The sequence below is a fragment of the Danio aesculapii genome, chromosome 21 (assembly GCF_903798145.1).
Source record: "Danio aesculapii chromosome 21, fDanAes4.1, whole genome shotgun sequence".
NCBI lineage: Eukaryota > Metazoa > Chordata > Actinopteri > Cypriniformes > Danionidae > Danio > Danio aesculapii.
Genome location: NC_079455.1, coordinates 41,056,418 through 41,077,900, shown reverse-complemented (window position 1 = coordinate 41,077,900; position 21,483 = coordinate 41,056,418). Strand labels below are relative to the sequence as shown.

Genomic DNA, 21,483 nt, shown 5'->3' with positions numbered 1-21,483 from the left:
GTGCCAGACATTGCCAGGGATATAATCAGTCATGTTTTGGTGAACAGGTGAGATATCCGAGAAAGCCAGAGAAAAAAGGACTGCAGTATACATTACAGGGGTATATTCACAACATAATAGGCAACTTATTAGAGAATAATTTAATCAAAATTGAAGCTAGGTTAGCCTAGCCGCCTCATACGCTGACCATTCAACAGCTTAGTTCATGCACAGCAGGAGAGGTGACATTTATAAATAATCTAATAATAATTAAACCGTGATTTCTCATTTTTAGCCAAAAAGCCTGATAGACTAATGTAATATATATATATGTAATATGTAATGTAATATATATGTGTAATATGAAATATAGCGTTACTAACCGACGAGGAAACACGCATGGACAGTGCTTCTACATAATTCATTCATAGAAAGAGCAGCCAGAAAGAGGAAATTGATGAATTTGTGCTGAATATTAGCATCATTGACCCATAATGATGTACAGTAGCTATAACTGTTAGTATGTCTGTGCAGTTAAGTGGAAAAAAATATTGAAATGTAAATCAAAGTATAAATAACAAAAGTGAACAAATAGATTTTCCCTACCAGCAAATATTAATCAGACACCAAATATAAAAGCAGACACTAACCTGCTATAACATAATCACCAATGACTAAATCTCCAAAAGACTGACGAAAACATCGGTGAATGGTAGCTCCGACATGGACATGAGGGTTATAGATTACTGAAAAACAGCTGCGGGTGAAGTATATTGATTGCAAGAGATCAGATTGTGATCATATCTTTGTTTTGTTCTGTTCATCGATTTTCCTACCACTGCTATGCTGATGATACCCAGCTATACCTCTCTTTTCACCCTGATGATCCCTCGGTACCAGCTCGCATCTCAGCCTGCCTGTCAGACATTTCACACTGGATGAAAGATCATCATCTTCAGCTTAACCTTGCGAAAACGGAAATGCTTGAAGTTTCTGCCAACCCGACTCTACACCATAACTTTTCAATCCAGATGGATGGGGCAACCATTATTGCACCCAAAATGGTAAAAAGCCTTGGAGTAACGATTGATGACCAACTAAACTTCTCTGACCACATTTCTAGAACTGCTTGATCTTGCAAATTCGCACTCTATAAAGAAAGGTCAGACACTTCCTAGTTCCCAGCTCATTATTCAAGCTCTTGTTCTCTCCAAACTGGATTACTGCAACTCTCTACTAGCCGGGCTTCTAGCTAACTCTATCAAACCTCTTCAGCTGCTTTAAAACGCAGCAGCACGAGTGGTCTTTGATGAACCCAAAACAGCACATGTCACTCCGCTACTCACCCGTTTGCACTGGCTGCCAGTTGCTGCTGCATCAAATTCAAAGCTCTGATGTTTGCTTACAAAGCGACCTCTGGCTTTGCTTCTTATCTGCTCTCACTTCTGCAGATGTATGTGCCCTCCAGAAACTTGCGTTCTGTGAATGAACGTCGCCTCGTGGTTCCATCCCTAAGAGGGAAGAAATCACTTCCCCGAACTCTCGCATTCAATCTGCCCAGTTGGTGGAATGAACTCCCTAACTACATCAGAACAGCAGAGTCACTTGCTGTCTTCAAGAAACGACTAAAAACTCAACTATTTAGTCTCCACTTTCCTTCCCAACCTGCAATTGCCTCTCTGGCTATACCACTAACTGTACTCTCTCTCTCTCAAAAAAAACACATTACTAATGCTTTGCTTCTTAGACTTTACACACCTGAAACTTGCCTATAGCACTTATTCACTGCTGCTTCCTTGTCCTCAGTTGTAAGTCGCTTTGGATAAAAGCGTCTGCTAAATGTAAATGTAAATATGTAATTTCAAATATTCGTAGCTTAAAACAGATGGAAATATGATTGCTATTAGTATGACTACTATGGCGATGGCTTAAACGGAGCAGTGCTCATAATATTGAGTGAAAAAGAGAGAAAAAGACAGCTGTGAAACAGAACCCGCTTTGTATTTTTGTAGGAAACACAGTTTAGATCTGTTTAGGGTAAGAGGTGTGTGAGTTATTGCCATATATGGCTGAATGTGTCAGGAATATCGAAAACAAAACCAACTTAACTCCACTCCTTTAGCACCCCTAACAGAGCTTGATCCACGCTGGCATTTCTCCTCTTGGGTTTTAGGTTTTGGAAAGGGAATAAAATTCCACTACCCCCTCCAAACTTTTAGGATACCGGGTATCAGATTTGCACAATCCACATGCACAACACTTTGGCTTGTTTCCCTCACTCGAAAGCTTGACAGACCTCCTGCGCGTAGCTACAGTTGCTAAGCCACGATTGGTTTGTGGCGGTTTTCGGGTGTGGCTTAGCGAAGGTCAATTGTTTTGAAGCTATGAAAAGCTCTGTTTCTCCCATCACTAGTATTGGTGTGTTTTGTGTCAGAATGTTCTACATACACGACATCATTGAGCTGCAGCAGCGTGTCGGGGGCGGGGTTTATGAGCACATATGAGATGGAGTTCTGCTGGTCATTCAACTCATCTGCAACAGAGATTGGTGGAAACACCTGTCACTCAAACAACATGGGCTTGGCTAAAGTTCCACAGGACTTTCAAAGATGGAGTACAAGTAGAATTACAAGTTTATCCCACAACATAAGCTACTGCAAATTGTTATTTGGTATGTTGCATGAATTAGAGGTCAGACATAAGAGTCCACATTTACACACTGAGAGGAATAAGGGAATTAAATAATTACAGAGTATGAATATGGCTTGCATGAGTTTAAAGGGCACCTATTATGCCGCTTTTGACAAGATGTAAAATAAGTCTCTAATGTTGTCAAATAATGTTTTATAACTCTTTGAAACTGAACCTTTTAGGCTTTGATGTGCTGTTTTGGTGACTGTCGCTTTAAAATTCAAATGAGATTGTGCTCATTTCAAAAGAGGGCGGAGCTACAAATGGCTATGTGTCAGCATACTGGCAGATTTCAAATCAAAACTACCATTCTACGCTAATCAAGGAGAGATGGTCACTAGGGTGCGAGGCTTTTACCCCTCTGATGACATGTACAAAGGGAGAAAGTCATTCAAAGTGTTTTTCTTATCAAGTGTGATTATAAAAGATAGAATTAATTAATTTTTACCATTAGAGGCTGGTTATATTCACACACTGTTGTCACACAACTGTGTTTAAACCCCTTATAAAAGTGATTTTTGCATAGTAGGTCCACTTTAAATAAATAAAATAGAGCAAAGGATGGCTTTTACCTTGCAAATAGCCCAAATTAACCCGGTTCATCACATCACTGGCTGTTAAATTTGTGACATCTTCTAAACGAATGGGAAAAAATGCAAGACAGAAAACAAAGTAATTTTTAGTCAAAGTTCAAACCTGGAAACATCATTAATGAGGTTTTTTTCATTACATAATATCGGAATACCACGTAAATATGTGCTAGTTTTTTCCTAATCTCACATAGTCAAGTGAAATATAATATGAGTGGAAAGTAGGACAGAGCTTGATTTTATCCATCAGGAATTTGCGAAAGGAGAGGGTCATGGTGGTTACAGCCTCTTTTTCATGCAAAAAATAAACATTTGGAATTATATAGATCCTCCAGTTTGCTATGTTAGATAAACTGGATTCACTATCATTAATAGAAAGTTCACCCAAAAAAATATTTTATTATAATTTGCTCAAACTTTTACTTGTTCCAAACTTCTATAAGTTTCTTTCTTCTTTTGAACAATACTTTATACTTAATATTTTAGAAAAATACTTGTAACCATTGACTCCATAGTATTTGTTTTTTCAACTATGGAAGTCAATGGTTAGAGGTTTCCAAAATTTTTTAAAGTATCTTCTTTTGTGTTCAACAGAAAAAAGAAACTCATTCAGTTTTGAAAGGAACTATTTAAAGGTGAATAAATAGTAAGTTTTGGTGAACTATCCCTTTAAAAATAAATCAATTATACTAATATATTATTAATGAGGATAAGGAGCGTGGCTTACTGTATCCGCCAGTGTGCAGGCCTAAATGCTGCATGCGGTTTCTGACCAGTTCAGTAAGCTCCTCCCTCTCTGAGCGTCGTAACACACCCAGACGCTGCTGGATGGAGCTGAGAGAGGAGTCGCTCCTCTTTACACTCCGCCTACTGAGACGTCTCGTCCAATGCATGCTCTTCTTTCTCAGGAGTGGGTGATCTGATTGGTCGCTGCTTGAGGAGCTCCGGGTGAGGATCTTTGACTCCTCCCCTTTCTCTTTGGTGTCGTTTAAACCATCTATGCTGACTGAGCTTTGAAACTGGAGGCAGAGGTAACCATGGAAAAACAAAATACAATTGAAAATGTTACTTTATATTATATAATATAAAATATTATGAAATATGAAAGAACAATGAAAGAAAAAAAAGTCAGGTAAGGAGAAACTGAATATGAGTAATGATCAGTTATATTATAAGTTGGCCCACATGGAATCTGAAATCCACAGATTTCTGAGCCCATCGAGTCTATTTATTTGATTTCTATGTATACACACACACACGCACACACACACGCACACACACACGCACACGCACACACACACTTACTCAGTTTTTATATAAAATTCTGTAATATTATTATTGAATATGCAAATGTCTAGATGACATATGTGCAATGCAGTTTGTAAAGATTTTTTTTTAACTAACAAAGCTTTGCAAAAAACAAATAAACAGAAGATTCTGTCTGGCCCTGGTTATAAGACAAAAATCAGGAAGGACAGACAGACTGAAAAACAGACAGACAGCCAGTCAGTCACTAAGTCAGCCAGCCAGCCAGCTAGAGAGACAGCCAGACAGACAGAGACAGCTAGCCAGACAGATAGACAGACAGCCAGTCAAACAGATAGACAGACAGCCAGACAGACAGAGACCTATACAGAGAGACAGACAAAAAGGCAGCCAGCCAGAGAGACAGACAGCCAGACAAACAGTCAGTCAGACAGTTAGCCAGATAGACAGAAAGCCAGCCAGTCAGACACCCAGACAGACAGACAGACAGATAGAAAATAAGACAGACAGACAGACAGACAGACAGACAGACAGACAGAGACAGTCAGTCAGAAAGACAGACAGCTAGCTAAACAACCAGACAGACACCCAGATAGACAGACAAAAAGCCAGCCAGTCAGATGGACAGAAAGACAGACAGACAGTCAGAAAGATAGACAGACAGAAAGTCAGACAGAGACAGTCAGTCAGAAAGACAGAGAGCCAGTAATAAAGACAAACAGCCGGCCAGCCAGACAGATAGGTCGATTTGTACCTCAGGTGGTGCGTGTGACTCTGTGCGGTAGATTCCGATGGGAATCTCTGAACTGGATGAGCAGAATTTCTGGAAGAGTCTCCCGTACGTGCGGATCCAGAGATCAGCCTCACATATGTGCATCTACACACACACACACACACACACACACACACACACACACACACACACACACACACACACACACACACACACACATCAAAATATCCATGAAACACCACTGAGATATCAGCACACTTCACATGTGCGGTAGACTCACAGCACACATAAATTATTTATATTAACTAATGTTAACAAAGGTGAATAAATACTTAATTTGTTTTATAAACAAATGCATAATTGAATTGCTTATTATTTGCTCAGGCTAGTAAATACGTTAACTAAGAGAACCTTTTTGTAAAGTGGTAACAATCCCATTGCAATGCAAAATAAAGAGGTAACACTTTAAAATAACTACACACTATGAACCATTTATTAAGCAATAGTAAATAGTGAATTCATTATCTGTCAAGCATTAACTCTACATTAATAGATGTAAGCAGTTATAACTGCAGCTACAAATGCTGTATTCTTGACTTATAACCACATTTATAATGTGCTTAATGATCGTGTTTTCATACTTTGTTAACGATTTATTTTTCATTACTAAATTAAAGTATTGCATTATTTACAAACCAGTTATGTAAGCATAGTTTGTGTTTTTTTAAGATCATTCAGAATGAGTTAGTAAATGATTAATAAACTATTCAACTGACCATTTACATATTTTATTATTCAGGCATTTAATAATAGTTAATTTGTATGTTAATAAATGCTTTATCAACTCAACTTCATTCAGTTTTGTGACCTAATCAAAAGTGAGGACTACCGTATGTATGCTTAATAAATCCCTTCATAAATGACAATTAAAGGCTCAGTCATATTCTAAACAAGAAAAAAATAAAATAAAATAAATGACTTTAATCATTTCTATTATCAAATTAAATTAAAAGTATCAAATAAAAAAATAAATATTTGCAATCTTAACTTTTAAACATGACTTAAACATCGCTAAATAACATTGAAATGTATCATAATTTGTTGTTAAATTATTATGTTGTTTTTTTATCCAGTTGTTTGTTATATTTTGACACTCCTGTTATTCGGCAGTGTTTAAACTTTACAGTAATTTTATTGTTTATATAGGATTGCAAAGATTATTGTTCAATTGATAATAATTTAATGATCATTTATGAAGGATTTATAAAGCATAAATAGTCCTCACTTTAGATTAGGTCACAAAACTGCATGAAGTTAAGTTAAGGCAAGGCAAGTTTATTTCTATAGCACATTTCATACACAGTGGCAATTCAAAGTGCTTTACATTAACAAGAATAAAAAAGTATAAGAAAATAAAAAACAAATAATAAAAGTGATTAAAAACAGATAAAAATGTGTTAAAATAGGTTATAAAAGAATGAAAAAGAAAAGAAAGACATAATAGTGTGATCTATCGGACGCAGCACAGTGCTCATTCAGTAAAGGCACAGCTAAACAGATGTGTTTTCAGTCTTGATTTGAATGTGCCTACTGTTGGAGCACATCTGATCATTTCTGGAAGCTGATTCCAGCAGTGGGGGGCGCTGTTAGTAGCTGAAGGTGGATTCCTCCTGCTTTGACTGAACTCCTGGAATTTCTAGTTTATGTGATCCTAAAGATCTGAGTGATCTGTTAGGTTTGTATTCAGTGAGCATATCTGTAATGTATTGAGGTCCTAGGCCATTCAGCGATTTATAGACAAGTAATAATACTTTAAAATATATTCTGAATGTAACTGGGAGCCAGTGTAAAGACCTGAGGACAAGTGTGATGTGCTCTGATTTCCTGCTTCTGGTCAGAATCCTGGCTGCAGCATTCTGGATGAGCTGCAGCTGTCTGTCTTTTAAGGAAGGCCCGTGAGAAGTCCATTACATTAATCCACCCTGCTGATGAACAAGTTTCTCTAAGTCCTCACTGGAAACAAAGCATCTATTTCCTGCAATGTTTTTGAGATTTAGTTACTGCTTTGACATGACTCTTGAAACTTAGATCAGACTCCAGAGTCACGCCAAGATTCCTGACCTTTTTTGTTGTTTGACCTTTAGATCCCAGGTACGCATTCACCTTGAGAACCTCATCTCTGTTTCCAACCGCAATGAGTTTTATCTTTGTTAGTGAGTTGTGTTAGTGAGGCCAGCAGGGGGTGCTCAACCTGTGGTCTGTGTGAGTCCTAATGCCCCAGTAAAAGTGAAAGGGACGCTATACTGTCAATGGGTGCCGTCTTTCGGATGAGACGTTAAACCGTGGTCCTGACTCTCTGTGGTCATTAAAAATCCCATGGCACTTCTCGTAAAAAGAATAGGGGTGTAACCCCGGTGTCCTGGCCAAATTCCCTCCTTACCCATCATGGCCTCCCAATCATCCCCATCCACCAAATTGGTTGTATCACTGTCTCTCCACTCGACCAATAGCTTGTGTTTGGTGAGTGCACTGGCGCCGTTGTCCTGTGGCTGCCGTTGCACCATCCAGGTGGATGCTGCACACTGATGGTGGTGTGGAGAGACCCCCCTCATGATTGTGAAATGCTTTGGGTGTATGGTCATACACAATAAATGCACTATATAAATACACATTACTTACTTACTTACTACTACTACTATATATTACACCATTGGCAAGCATGACACAGCCTCAAGGAAGTAGTCATCGGGTCTGCAAGAAGTAAAAAACATTCAACATTAAACAGTGTGAAGTAGACTCACAGCACACAGGTATCCAGATCCAGGTGTGGTGTCCAATCCCAGCAGTAATCTGGCTATGGGGATCATGTAGTCCTTCACAAAACACTCACACGCAGAACAAAACACAAAGCAATCATAAAATAAATCACAAAGCATATTGATGGTAATGTTGTTGTTTTTTCTTGAGCAGCAATATATACTATACAATAGGGCAGCATCGTGGCGCAGTGGGTAGCACATTCGCCTCACAACAAGAAGGTAGCTGGTTCGAGCCTCGGCTGGGTCAATTGGAGTGTGGAGTTTGCATGTTCTCACTGTGTTCGCGTGGGTTTCCTCTGGGTGTTCCGGTTTCACCCACAAGTGCAAAAACATGCGGTATAGGTGAATTGGGAAGGCTAAATTGTCCATAGTGTATGTGTGTGAATGAGTAAAACATATGCTGGATAAGTTGGCGGTTCATCCCGCTGTGGCGACCCCAGATTAATTAAGGTACTTAAACTGCAGTCACACTGGACTTTTCTCCCCATAGACTACCATTCGTCAGACCGGAAACGTAAGGTCGTGCGGCAAGTTTCGCATTTCACCGAGTTGGAAAGTTCAAGCTTGGTGAACTCTGACCTGCAAAATCGCATCACATGATTGCGTGAGACCAACCGAGGATCAAAACATGACCTCTCTGGACAGAAATTTAAAATATGGACCAATGGCTCACGTTTTTTTAATGTCTAATCATCTTGTTTAATCCCGCCCTTTTTCGCAGCGCCGTATGACAGAATTTTGAAAGCTCAAAAAACTTGTTGATGAGCGCAGGGGTTTCTGGGAGTTGGAGTTCATTCAGCAGTAATCTCCCATATTCACCTTATTCTCTGCGTACGAGTGGGCGCAGCCATTTGAATCATTTTGGCTCGAGACTTCCGGTCAAATTTACTTCCATTCATTTTAGATATTAAAAACAGCTCGTTTTGCTGCTTGGTGTTGCAAACTGATATTTTCTTATTATATTATTCTGCTTTGTCTGTATTGTCATGCAAACACTTGTTTGTAGAGTAGGTAGTTTGACTGTTTTCTGCCGTTCATTATTCCTAGTCATTTCTCCCATAGGCAACTGAATCGGAAGTTCTAAAACAATCGCAAAAACGCGCGCACTTCCGCATTAGGGAATGAGGTCAATAGGAAACCCAGATGGCGATATATATACATATATACATATAAATATATATATACATATACATACATATACATATACATACATATACATATATATATATATATACACACATGTATACACAATGAATATATATAATAAAAACATATGATAAAAATAACAAAATGTTTGCAGATATGTAAGAAACATAAGTGAACACATTTGTTTATCTGAAAAGCGTTACTAAAGTCAGTTATTCTGCTTTAAGAATGTATGTTATGTGCCGGAACGTCTGTCTTTGCTTTGGTCTCTATAACCAGCCCACTGCCAATTTTTTCAATTATATTTCAGCACCGTGAGTTGCAGAGGTGGGGAACTTGAGTCAGACTAAAGTCGCAAAATTTTGACTTGAGACTTACTTGACAAATATTCAAAAATCACTTGACTTGATTATTATGACTCGAGACTCGACTATGACGAGTTAAAGACTCAAAATCATTTTGCTTTCACATTTCGCATATTTTGCATGCTCAAATTAGTTATAACACATGGAGATGGGCAGCTATAGTCCACAACTACTGTATTTTAAGTGAAGTTTATTTATGAACTAATTTCGAGAGGATCACGTGCTTATGATTGACCACAGCTGGTCCCGCATTAGCCAATCAGACGTTTCCCAAGTCACCATAAATAACCAAAGTTCCATACCATAGTCATCTTTGTTTTGAAGAATCCCTCCTTTTACACATACTCCTCCTCCCTTTTCCTAGATTGGGCGGCCTGGCAGCCCACTGGTTAGCACTGTTGCCCCACAGCAAGAACGCCACTGGTTCTAGTCCTTACCAAGCTAGTCGATGTTTCTTTGCTGAGTTTACATGATCTCCCCATGCTCATGTGCGTTTCCCCTGGGTTCTCTGTTTTCCTCCCACCATCCAAAAACATGCGACTTAAATTAATTGACTAATCCAAATTGGCATAGACGTGCTCCTAGTCAGAAGTCATCTCTTCATAGTAATGATAGTCATAATTGGTCGTTAGCTACAAACGGCAGAGGAGTTCTCGAGATTTACCTGAGCTCAAACTCCCCTTGCGCCCTGCAAACCAGAGGGAGCCCAGGGCTTGAGGATCTTATGAGCTCATGGCTCTCTCCTGGGACAGCATTCCAAACACGCTTTATAATCAATCGTCATCTAGGTGTGAACTCTTGAATCTTGAAGTTTTCAGTTAAATCATCAAAAGTGTAAATGACTTGCTTCATCCAAGATATGACTTTCTTTAAATAAGCAAAGCATTGACTTGTTTTAGTCTTAAAAAAATGGACTTCACCTGCTTGAGACCTGAAGGTTAAAAAAAAGAAAATGTTTTTTAACGAAAGAGTATTAGCATGGACATGGCCTTACTCCCACCTCTACAGTGTTGTCTTGAGGGAAAACACAGTACATTTCATTAAATTCTTGAAGACTTCCTCTTACCTGGTACAGGAGTGTGTCCAGCATGCTGATACTGAAGACTCGGCCAGCAGCAAAGGGAAGGCGAAACATGAAGGCGAGGTTTGAGCCTTTATCACGTTCCTTCTGTTGATCGAACACACATTTGGCAATATTCCAATTACAAAACTACATTTTTCAATCAACATATGCAAACATTTTTTGTCTCACCTTCTCTAGTTTGGACAGGGCGAGCGAGTAACAGTCCTTCGCTCTGAACTGCATGAATCTCATGTTTGACGGGTGCGTCAGTTCTGTGATTATACTGAGACTCGGAAACAACCTGGAGAGACACAGAGATACAGAAAACCAGACTATTATAATATTATTTACATGTATGCATTTGGCACACTGCTTCATCCAATGGGTCTTACATTGGATTCAAGTACAATGAATTATGAGTTCATGCATTTTCTGAGACTATTTAAAGTCTCTCTTCATATGCACCAGACACTTTACTTACACTCCATATTACAAGGACTGAATAAGAAAAACAATGTTTACCTGTGAATGTACCACAAATCATGTTGCACTACTTGTTTTCTTCAACCTTAAATCCTACCTCCTTTGCACGATATCTTGCACAATATTGTTCTGTCTTATGTAAAAGTACTTGTATAGTCTGTCTTAAGTTATGTATATAGCTTAAGTAAGTATAGTATACAGTTTGTATAGTTAGTTAGTAGTAGTTAGTATAGTTAGATTACCGCTCCGGTATGTTAGTTATGAATAACTAAATTTAAACTAACTGAATTTAACCTCCAAACTAAACTTCAATGTTATTCGATTCTGAACAGAACCACAAAGTTGGCAAATTATTTATCATTAAAACAATTAAAAGAAAAACACATCCTTTCTAAATATCGCCTCTGTGATCATGACCTAGAAATAGAAAAAGGCAGACATAAAAAGTCTTGGACTCCTAAAGAACAGAGAATATGTAAACAGTGTGACACAAATCAAATAGAGTATGAAAGACACTTCCTTATGTTCTGCCCCAAATAAACCACAACTAGAGAAATATTTTCCCCCCAATTTGAAACACTGAATAATTCATTTTTTAATTTAAATGATTTTTAAAAAACTTTACTATATACTCGGAGAGGATGAATTGACATCTAGACTAGTTGCAAAATATGTATACCCCTACACATGATAAGAAATGGTTAATGTGAATACAAGTATCTAATTTAAATAATCTAAACTTTTTATTTTGTATTATTATTATTATTATAATTATCAAATGTATGATCCAGTTTTTTTGTCATTATTTCTTGTCTACTGTACTCTTTTTTTGACAATGTTAATATATTACATATTTAAAATGCTTTAGCAATACTGTATTAAATGTCATGCCATTAAAGTGTCTTGAACTTGAACTATACGTTTAGCTTTTACATTGTGTTCATATTTATGATTATGTTGATTTATATACTACACATAGTGGAATAACAATAAAGCTTAACTTGGCCTGACTTAAAAAACAGAAATGCTATATTATGCAAATTATGTCACTTTCTATTCATATATTCCAGTGGTTTTTCCCTCACCTGAACATGGTTTGCACATTGACGATGGTTTTAGCGTCAGCCATATAGTCTTCCTCTGCACTCATTGTGCTTTCTTTGTCCACCACCACTAGATTATCAGCATACAGAACGCCACACTGCAATAGGCTGTCCAAGCTGTCAAGCACACAAACAACCAATCAGATTTGAATTGGCTGACAAATATAGGTCTGCTGTCTGTATGATTAATAGAATAAAAAAGTAATCACTCTGACTTGAGCAATGATTTATATGATTTAAAATATTGTGCAATTACACTTTTATTTTTTTACAATTAAATATTACAAAAAATAATTTTGTTTAATTTTATTCAATGTTATTATTGTTATATATATATATGTTAATTACACTTTCCAAATGCAATGCATTTTGCAGTACAAAAATATAAATAATTAAAAAATCTCAATGTAATCTTAAAAACCAATACAAATAATATCAAATATGCAATAAAAATAAATATATATAAAAATCCTTTTGCAATGCAATATAAAAAGATGTTAAATAATACAAAAAGCACTATAAATATTATTCCATATAAAAATCCCAATGCAATGCAATATAAAATATAGTGCAATATATGCAATATAATGCTTTCTTTGCCCACCACCACTAGACTAGACAGCAATAGGCTGTCCAAGCTGTCAATCACATAAACATCCAATCAGATTGATTTAAAATGATATATGTGCAACTACACTTTTATTATTTTACAATGAAATATTACAAAATAATTATTTTGTTTAATTTTCATTAAAGGGGTGGTCCACTAAGATATCATATTTTAAACTTTAGTTGATGTGTAATGTAGCTGTGTGAACATAAACAGCATCTCTGAATGCAAGACGCTCAAAGTTAAATGCAAAGGGAGACATTGGCTTTTATAAAGTTAGCTTAGCAAAGCCTACAGCTAATTTGGGGACCAAAAAAATACATCCAGGCGAGTGAGATCACAAGGGCTTCTGGTTATGTGCATTCACTTTGCGCACACACCCTGCGCAGCGAAGGGGAGTGGCCAGAGACGCTGTAATGTTATAGCTAAAATGCAGTCCAAACGCTGCAATTTCCACAGAGCTTGTTCTGTTTCTGTATTTAAGCTTCTAAAAGACATGACACAAAGAGAGAAGCGCTTACAGTTTAATTTTAATTATGTTCCAGAGAATTATAAAATATATATAGCTAGCATTTGACAAAGGAGAACTTTCAGAATCTCACCCAGTTCAGTGCTGGATTCAGCTTAAAAACTCCTCAACAGACGAAGCTGTGGATTGTGAGCCACAACCTGTAAGTATTTTTATTTGTTAAAATCGATCTATTACATGCACAGTTTCTAGCATTAATGGTATGTTGTAGCAAGGACGTAAACAATGATGTAAACAACGGGAAATGCTGTTTGGCACCGCTAACAATTTAGCTACAAATTTATATTTATCAGTCAAACTGCTGGAAACAGCCACAGTCTTCAGCAGCACTACAGTGTCTCTCTATGCAGACGCTTGCAGTGTCTCTCTATGCTGCCCCTTTCCCCTTCATTCTACATCTCAAATAACAAACTTGCAATAGATATGAGAATATTTTATAGTACTTACACATGCTTATTCCAAATATATATGAAAGACACTTGTCAGATTTTGTTTTTAGAGAGCAGGCGTGATGTTCAGCTGTGTGTTTTTTTTTCCGTCTGATTCAGGTAGCTAACACTGCTAACAGCTACTGACTGACTGGGTTTACATAGCGCAAAAGCGCACGCTTGTAGGTGCGTGACGTGGAGCCAATCCTTGAATCACAGCATATTATGTTAGCTGACCAATCAGAGCCTCTTGAGGGCAGGCCTTTTGGAGGAACTAGGAAATATGACAGTTGTTTTCATGTTAGCGGAGTAGCTGAATATAAAAAATAACGTGATTTTCTACAAGTGAAGCACGAGCACACATTGCTTTGCATCTTTTAAACAAAACCAAGCCTTAAAAATACACAGTGGACCACGCCTTTAATGTTATTATTATTATCATCATCATCATCATCATCTTAGGCATTATTCTGGTTTCACATTTGTTCATTAAATCACTTTTGCTGGCAGTTCTGTTGTCAGTGTGTTTTGCTTAAACCCTCATGTTGTGAAAGTACCACAACGTTTAATTGCTATTCCTTTTACCCTAGACTAACATCAAAGAGGTTGTAACAACTAGACTATTCAATTGCAATGCAAATTGCGATAAAAAAATTAAAATTATATAAAAATCCCAATGTAATCTTAAAATCCTCCCCAAAAAATATAGTATATCCAATAGAATATAAAAACTTCAATGCAATGCAATTTAAAAATACAATAGATATAATACAAAAGCACTGTAAATAAAATCCCATATGGATAATATAAAAATATAATGTTATGTAAAGATAAAAAATGCGATAATATTTGGTGGTTTCTTTTTTTTGGTTTGTATTGGATCATAAAATTAGTTGGAAACCGCAAAAAAATAATGTGATATCAAAATTAGTCCCAAAACTGCAGCACTAGTGTATAAAGCAAGATTTATCCTGGACAATAAATCAATGTATGTATTATATAACACACTTATGGTGCCATATATGAGTTATTGTGTTGAAATTTGGAGGAATACATATAAATCTAATTTACGATCCGTATGTACAATGCAGAAAAAAGTCATTAGACTGACAGAACATGTGGGGTATTTGGAGCACACAAGTCCTTTCTTTTTTAAATTGAAGATGCTTCAGTTCAATGATTTGGTTAAATTTAAAACAGCACAGATTATGTTTAAAAATAGGAATAAATTACTTCTGAAATGCATACAAAAGTGTTTTGAAGAAAGACAAGGGGGATTGAATCTGAGAGAAGAACTAAATATTAGGAGGCTGAAAACAAGGACAACTTAAATAAGTCTGTGTATGTCTGTCTGTGGTGTGAAATTATGGAACAGTCTAGATCTGACTCTCAAACAATGTCAGGATAATAATCAACTTAAAAAGTTGTATAAATATATATTATTAAAGGAATATAATGATGAAGGTGATTGAAAAAGGATACAATTAGAAAGGTTTGATGAATTTTTAATTAATGGCTGCTTGCAGTACTATGTATTTCTTTGGGGGTATGTTATAAAATGTAAAGGTACAAATGGAATCAAACATATCATTTGTCAAAGATGCCAAAAGGATAAAATAATGTAAAAAGAAGAGATAAGTAAAAGAAGAAATAAGTTGAAGTAATAGACAAATGATGTATGTGGTAATGGGTGGGAAAATAATAAGCTTGTGCTTCATCCCACTCCATTTTCGACCATGTTGAAATGTATTCTTTGTTAATGATATTTTATGTATATTTCTGTTTGTACAGCCTTATTAAAAAAAGAAACATTTTTGCGTGCTACTGTACTTGTCAATGGTGCCGCCCATATAATACACCATTGGGAAGCAGGATATGGCCTCAAGGAAGTGGTCATCGGGTCTGCAGGAAGTAAAGCACTTTCAGAACACTTGATGAAACATGTGAGATGAATGTCTAGGTCTCTGTGTGAATGTGCACTTACAGGTTGTCTAACAGCAGGACTATAGGGTTGAGTTCTCTTCTGGGTCTGTAATAGGCTCTTAAAGGCACTATGAAGTTGTAAAGGCCGTTTCCAGCCGTCTCCGCAGAAACAATGATCAATTTGTTTTTGAAGCCGTATGCTTTTGCGTCTTCAAAAGAGACATGCTCACAGCTCTACAACAGAAACAAGTATGATAATAATAAGAAAATGCTGAAATAATAATAATGCTGAAGTGGTCCAATAAAGCAGCATGGTGGCTCTGTGGTTAGTACTGTTGTCTCACAGCAAGAAGGTCACTGGTTGGCATTTCTGTGTGGACTGTGCATGTTCTCCCCGTGTTGGCGTGGGTTTCCTCCGGATGCTCCGGTTTCCCCCACAAGTCCAAACACATGCGCTATAGGTGAATTAAATAAACTAATGTATTAGAGTGTGTATGGGTGTTTCCCAGTACTGGGTTGCGGCTGGAAGGGCATCCGCTGCATAAAACATATGCTGGAATAGTTGGCAGTATATTCCGCTGTGGCAACCCCTAATATATAAGGGACTATAGCTATATAAGGGACTAAGCAGAAGGAAAATGAATAAATGAATGGTCCGATATAATGTGTATATTATATTGTGGTATTATATTTGGATGTCTTGAGGATTGCTACTCACCTGGTCAAGCCGTAAACAGCAGAAAGGGGCTTTCTGGGGTAAAAGATGGCAAAGGGTCGGAGAGCTCCCAATATATGGAGAGTTCGGGGGATAACCTTTCACAAAACTGAGGAAAACAGCATTAAAATACATTTTAACTCTTAAACAGGCAGTAACCTTTTAAAAAAATAAAACAAAAAGCTCAAACAGGCTGGTGTCAGGAACACAATGAGAAAAAAAAAGAATAATAATAATTAAAAAAAATAAATTAATAAAAATAAATAAATAAATAAATAAATAAATATATATATATATATATATATATATATATATATATATATATATATACATATACATACATATACATACATATACATACATATATACACACACACACAGTGTTCAGCATAATTGAGCACACCCCATTTTGAAAATGAATATTTGTATCCATTTCTCAGTGAATATAGGCATTGTATTTTGGTGCATTTAAACAAAACAGATTTATTATTTATTATTAAAATAATATTTTAGTCACCAAACATATTTAGAAATAGAAAGATACCACAATTAAATTCAAGCTAAATATTGCAAAAAAATTACAACCTACAAAATTTCAACTAAAATTTTACATTTTTTCTCTTCTTGTCTATTTAACATTTTTCTATAGCATATAAATTTGGGTGCACTAGTTGGATCGTTATCGTAAGTTATTTTGTTAAATAAGCTCCAGATTTGGCTTCAATACTGACTAATCTAATGTATATACACAAATATAATATTGTAAAGCTTCCTATTAAAAATATGAATTTAAAAGACAAAGACAAATTTATGAGAGGTGTACTTATATGTGCTGAGCACTGTATATATATATATATATATATATATTATGCACATGCACATTATGAGCAAGAAAACTGCACAGGGTTCATGTAGAGCATGATTGTCCTGCAAAATAAGATGCAGGATTGGTTTTACTTTTACTAAATGTGCAGACATTCATCATTGTCTGTGAAATAATAATAAAAAACTGTATAGTAATTTTATTATAATTCTATTGGTGCTGTCAAAAGATTCAATTCAAAATAAAAGCGAGTGTTTACATATTATATAAATGTACGGTGGATATCTATTTATTTATTTTTTTGTCTGTGTATGTATACACACACACACAAAAAAATGTTAATTTATATTATTTTATTCATTCTTTTTGTTTATTTATTTATCTAATACAAATTATATATAAATATACATATATGTAAATATTTTGGTTTTGTATTTTATATGTTTTTATTTCTATATAAACAGTATTTATACACAATGATTACACATACATTTTGTAAATACAGACTTTTATTTTGGATGCGGTTAATCGTGATTAATTGTTTGACAGCATTACATTTTTATATTTATTATTACTCAGCAAGGCAAGGCAAAATTCCTTAATATTGCACAATTGAACTCATAGTTGATCAAAAGTGCTTTACAATGACAAAAAAAATATTATAATATTATTATTTTTTTCTTATTATTTTAATTGCAAAGCTTACTTTGCTTGTCAGGTTTAAACAAATGCCAAAACTCTTTAAAAAGTTTTTTTTAAAATAAAGAGAGAAAACATTTGCTTAGAATGAACTCACTCAGTGGCTGTTACATCTTCATCTGAGTGTCCGGCCTCGTCCTCTGATTGGTCGCTCAGCAGGTCACACGGCAGTAAGGAGGCGGAGTCAGCGATCTCCAGAACAGGTGCTATACTCGGCCGTCGACTTCCCAGTTCGTTCTCTGTGGGCGGAGCCAGTTTGAGTCCACTCTCAGTGGGACTGGTGTTCTGGAAATCCATGGCAACCGTTCCTGAAAACGGACAAACAGTTAAAGAGGACAACAGTCAGGATCCAGAAGTGAAAACACATTTAGGGGCCGATCACATCGAACATGCTTTTCCTTTCTGAAAACATTAGGCAACTGTTCTGCCTCTTTGTGTTGACAAAAAAAGAAGTACGCTACTCTTATGTTGCTAGGCAATGACTGATCAGCTGAAAACTACACTTCCCATGATGCTGTACATCCAATCCACCAATCAGAGAGATGCAGCATGCGAAGGGTGGAGTTATTTTTTTCGTCACGCTTTGAACACTGAACTGTGGAATTTATTCACAAAATACTCACAAACATCATGGACAATGCTGTTTATCACAACAAATTCTACTGTTAAAGGGATAGTTCACACAAAAACGAAAATTTACTCACTATTTACTCTCCCTCAAGTGGTTCCAAACCTGTATAAGCTTCTTTCATCAATTGAACACAAAAGAAGATATTTTGAAAAAAGTTGAAAACCTGTAACCATTGACTTCCATAGTAGGAAAAACAAACACACTGGAAAACAATGGTTACAGGTTTCCAACGTTTTCAAAATGTCCTGTTTTGTGTTCACCAGATGAAAGAAACTCATAAATATTTGGAACCAGAGAAGGATGAATAAATGATGACAGATTTTATTGGCTGAACTATACCTTGAAACATCCTGAACAGTTAAATAACTTCGGAGATCAAACAAATACTACACAGGCTCATTCTGATTACGTACCCCTATATACATTTCTGCAGATCACCAAATATGTCCCAGGAGGTACGTTTTTTTGCAGTTTTTGTTAATCGCAAAACCACCAGAGGCCGCTGTGAATGCTTTTTGAGATCTCAAATTTGTGCCATTCGTGCCTGTTGTTCTCATGTAAATCCCCCAGAGGCCGCTGTCGACTGACTGATTTACTCACTGATCAACCGACCGATCCCCATACTCTCCACCCTCCCTAAACCCAACCAATAGTGTTTTAAAAAGCACAGATTGACCAGTGCCCACCTACTTCCCTAAACCCAACCACAGAGTTTTAAAAAGCAATCCAGAAAAAGAAAAGCCCCCTGATTTTTACCACATTTTCAGTTTTTACCACATTCTTACCATGTTATTTACTTCTGTTTTTCTCTTACCTGCTTTCTGGAACTGTTCTTCGCCAAACTCGAACCCCGTTGTTGCAGTCAACTCTGCTCTGCATCTCAAAGCCGACGACTTACATGTCGAGCTACCGGACAAACTGGTAACAGCGGAAAAGCCGTGCATACGGAGTTAAGCGTCAGCTGGCAAGCGTGAAAGGAATGGCATCATACTGCCCTGTAGTGTTCATTTTAAAAATGAAATGCAGCCATACGTACCTCTGGCTACATAATTCGAGATCTCCAGAAATGTATATAGGGCTACGCTTTCAGAATGACCTTATGTTGAACAAATATATATCAATAAGTTATTAAAAATCTGAATGATTTTATTTCCAACACCCTCAAACCACTTCTCTCTCACCCATGCTAGCAATGATGCTATGAACAGGCAGTCCTGACGGGCTGTTTAATATATCGCAGTAGCTCCGCCCCTTTCCCTGGTCTTCCTCCTGTCTGAAGATGAAGGCGGAGTTTTCCTCTTTTGTGATGTTGATGTAGTAACAGGTGTCGCTGGCAGACATGATGTGTCGCGGTCCAGGGTTCAACAAGATGCTCTTATTATCTTCTCTCTTCACGCCAATCATACACACACCGTACCTACACACAACAGAGTTCTTACACCTTTTCCACAGTCAAATTTAAACCTCCTGTAAAATTAAAATAAACTTGTTTGACGTTAGTAAGAATATTGCTCGTTTTAAGGATATTCAAAACTGATATAAACATGCAAAGCTTGCAGTTTGTCACTTCCGCCTAAATGGAGTTCATACTTCAGTTTCTCATCAAATCTTCTGACCAATCAAATGCTCTCTAGCATCTGACTTGCCCCACCCCCTTCTTCTCATTTGATACTCTTGAGCTTAGCCTCTCTCACTGGCAGAGCTGTTATATAAACAAAACACTATTGGCTGTTTCTTTAAGTAGGAGGAGCTACTCTATGTCCCACCCTCTCTTCATGTTTCAGTTGAGATTACATCAAACATCGAGTAAAAATTCCAATTTCAAAGCACTTCAAGAGACCTTAAAGCACTTTTAAAGCGCTTTCCAAGTGGATTTTTCCAACTTTTCCAGCAAAACTATTATAAGTGTGGGAAATTACATACATATACTTTATCACAACTTATTCCACAGGTGTCTGGAATACTCAATTCTGATTGGTCTGTCACAATATTATAGGTTATGTTATTCCGAGATAACAACCTCCAAATAATGCAGGCTCATCCAGGATCTTTAAAACACCTTGACCATTAGTGAATATGTCAATCAAATCCATATATCTAATTTTTTTGTCTGTTTTTAACTATTTATCTCAGTCTTGAGAATGAATAATATGTAGGTTAGTCTATGCTCCATTTCGTTTTTTCGCCAGTTTCGTTTTTGGTGCCATCTTATGTCTGAATAATGGCCAGGTGTGTACTCCATCAGCTGTTTTGCTTTCTGCCATCTTTGTGTTTAATTAAAGAAGTAATAAAATATTATGGCAAATATATATATATAGACACACACACACACACACGCACACACACACACACACACACACACACACACACACACACACACACATTTGAAGTCAGAATTATTAGCCCCCCTGAGTTATTAGCCCCCTGTTAATTTAATTGTTTTCCCCCAATTTCTGTTTAACAGTAAGAAGATATTTTTCAAGACGCTTCTAAACAGCTTAAAGAGACATTTATAGGCTTAACTAGGTTAATTAGGTTAACAAGGCAGGTTAGAGTAATTAGGCAAGATATTGTATAATGATGGTTTGTTCTGTAGATTATCAAAAAATAGCTTAAAGCGGGCTAATACTTTTGACCTTAAAATGGTTGTAAAAAAAATGTAAAAACTGCTTTTATTCTAGCCGAAATAAAACAAATAAGACTTTCTCCAGAAGAAAAAATATTATCAGACATACTGTAAAAAATTGCTTGCTCTGTTAAACATAATTTGTGAAATATATAAAAAAAAAAATTAAAGGGGGGCTAATAATTCTGACTTCAACTGTATATACAGAACAATGTTTTATGTCTATTTTTTATGCTTTGTGGCAATAAACGTGATCAAGTA

The 21,483-nt window shown here is 36.4% G+C and overlaps 1 protein-coding gene across 1 annotated transcript in view; it reads right to left on the bottom strand.

Annotated features, from left to right (window-relative positions):
* The window catches only part of kcnt1a (potassium sodium-activated channel subfamily T member 1a), a 51,570-nt gene that overhangs the window by 2,017 nt on the left and 28,070 nt on the right, over window positions 1–21,483 (bottom strand). Inside the window, exons 17-29 of the mRNA XM_056447114.1 lie at window positions 19,778–20,013; window positions 18,063–18,273; window positions 16,447–16,552; window positions 15,790–15,962; window positions 15,636–15,707; window positions 12,221–12,355; window positions 10,842–10,953; window positions 10,656–10,757; window positions 8,061–8,144; window positions 5,281–5,403; window positions 3,988–4,279; window positions 3,243–3,305; window positions 2,428–2,512 (exon numbers count right to left, since the gene is read on the bottom strand). Of these exons, the coding sequence (XP_056303089.1) occupies window positions 2,428–2,512; window positions 3,243–3,305; window positions 3,988–4,279; window positions 5,281–5,403; window positions 8,061–8,144; window positions 10,656–10,757; window positions 10,842–10,953; window positions 12,221–12,355; window positions 15,636–15,707; window positions 15,790–15,962; window positions 16,447–16,552; window positions 18,063–18,273; window positions 19,778–20,013 (1,794 nt within the window). The remainder of the gene's footprint in view (window positions 1–2,427; window positions 2,513–3,242; window positions 3,306–3,987; window positions 4,280–5,280; window positions 5,404–8,060; window positions 8,145–10,655; window positions 10,758–10,841; window positions 10,954–12,220; window positions 12,356–15,635; window positions 15,708–15,789; window positions 15,963–16,446; window positions 16,553–18,062; window positions 18,274–19,777; window positions 20,014–21,483) is intronic.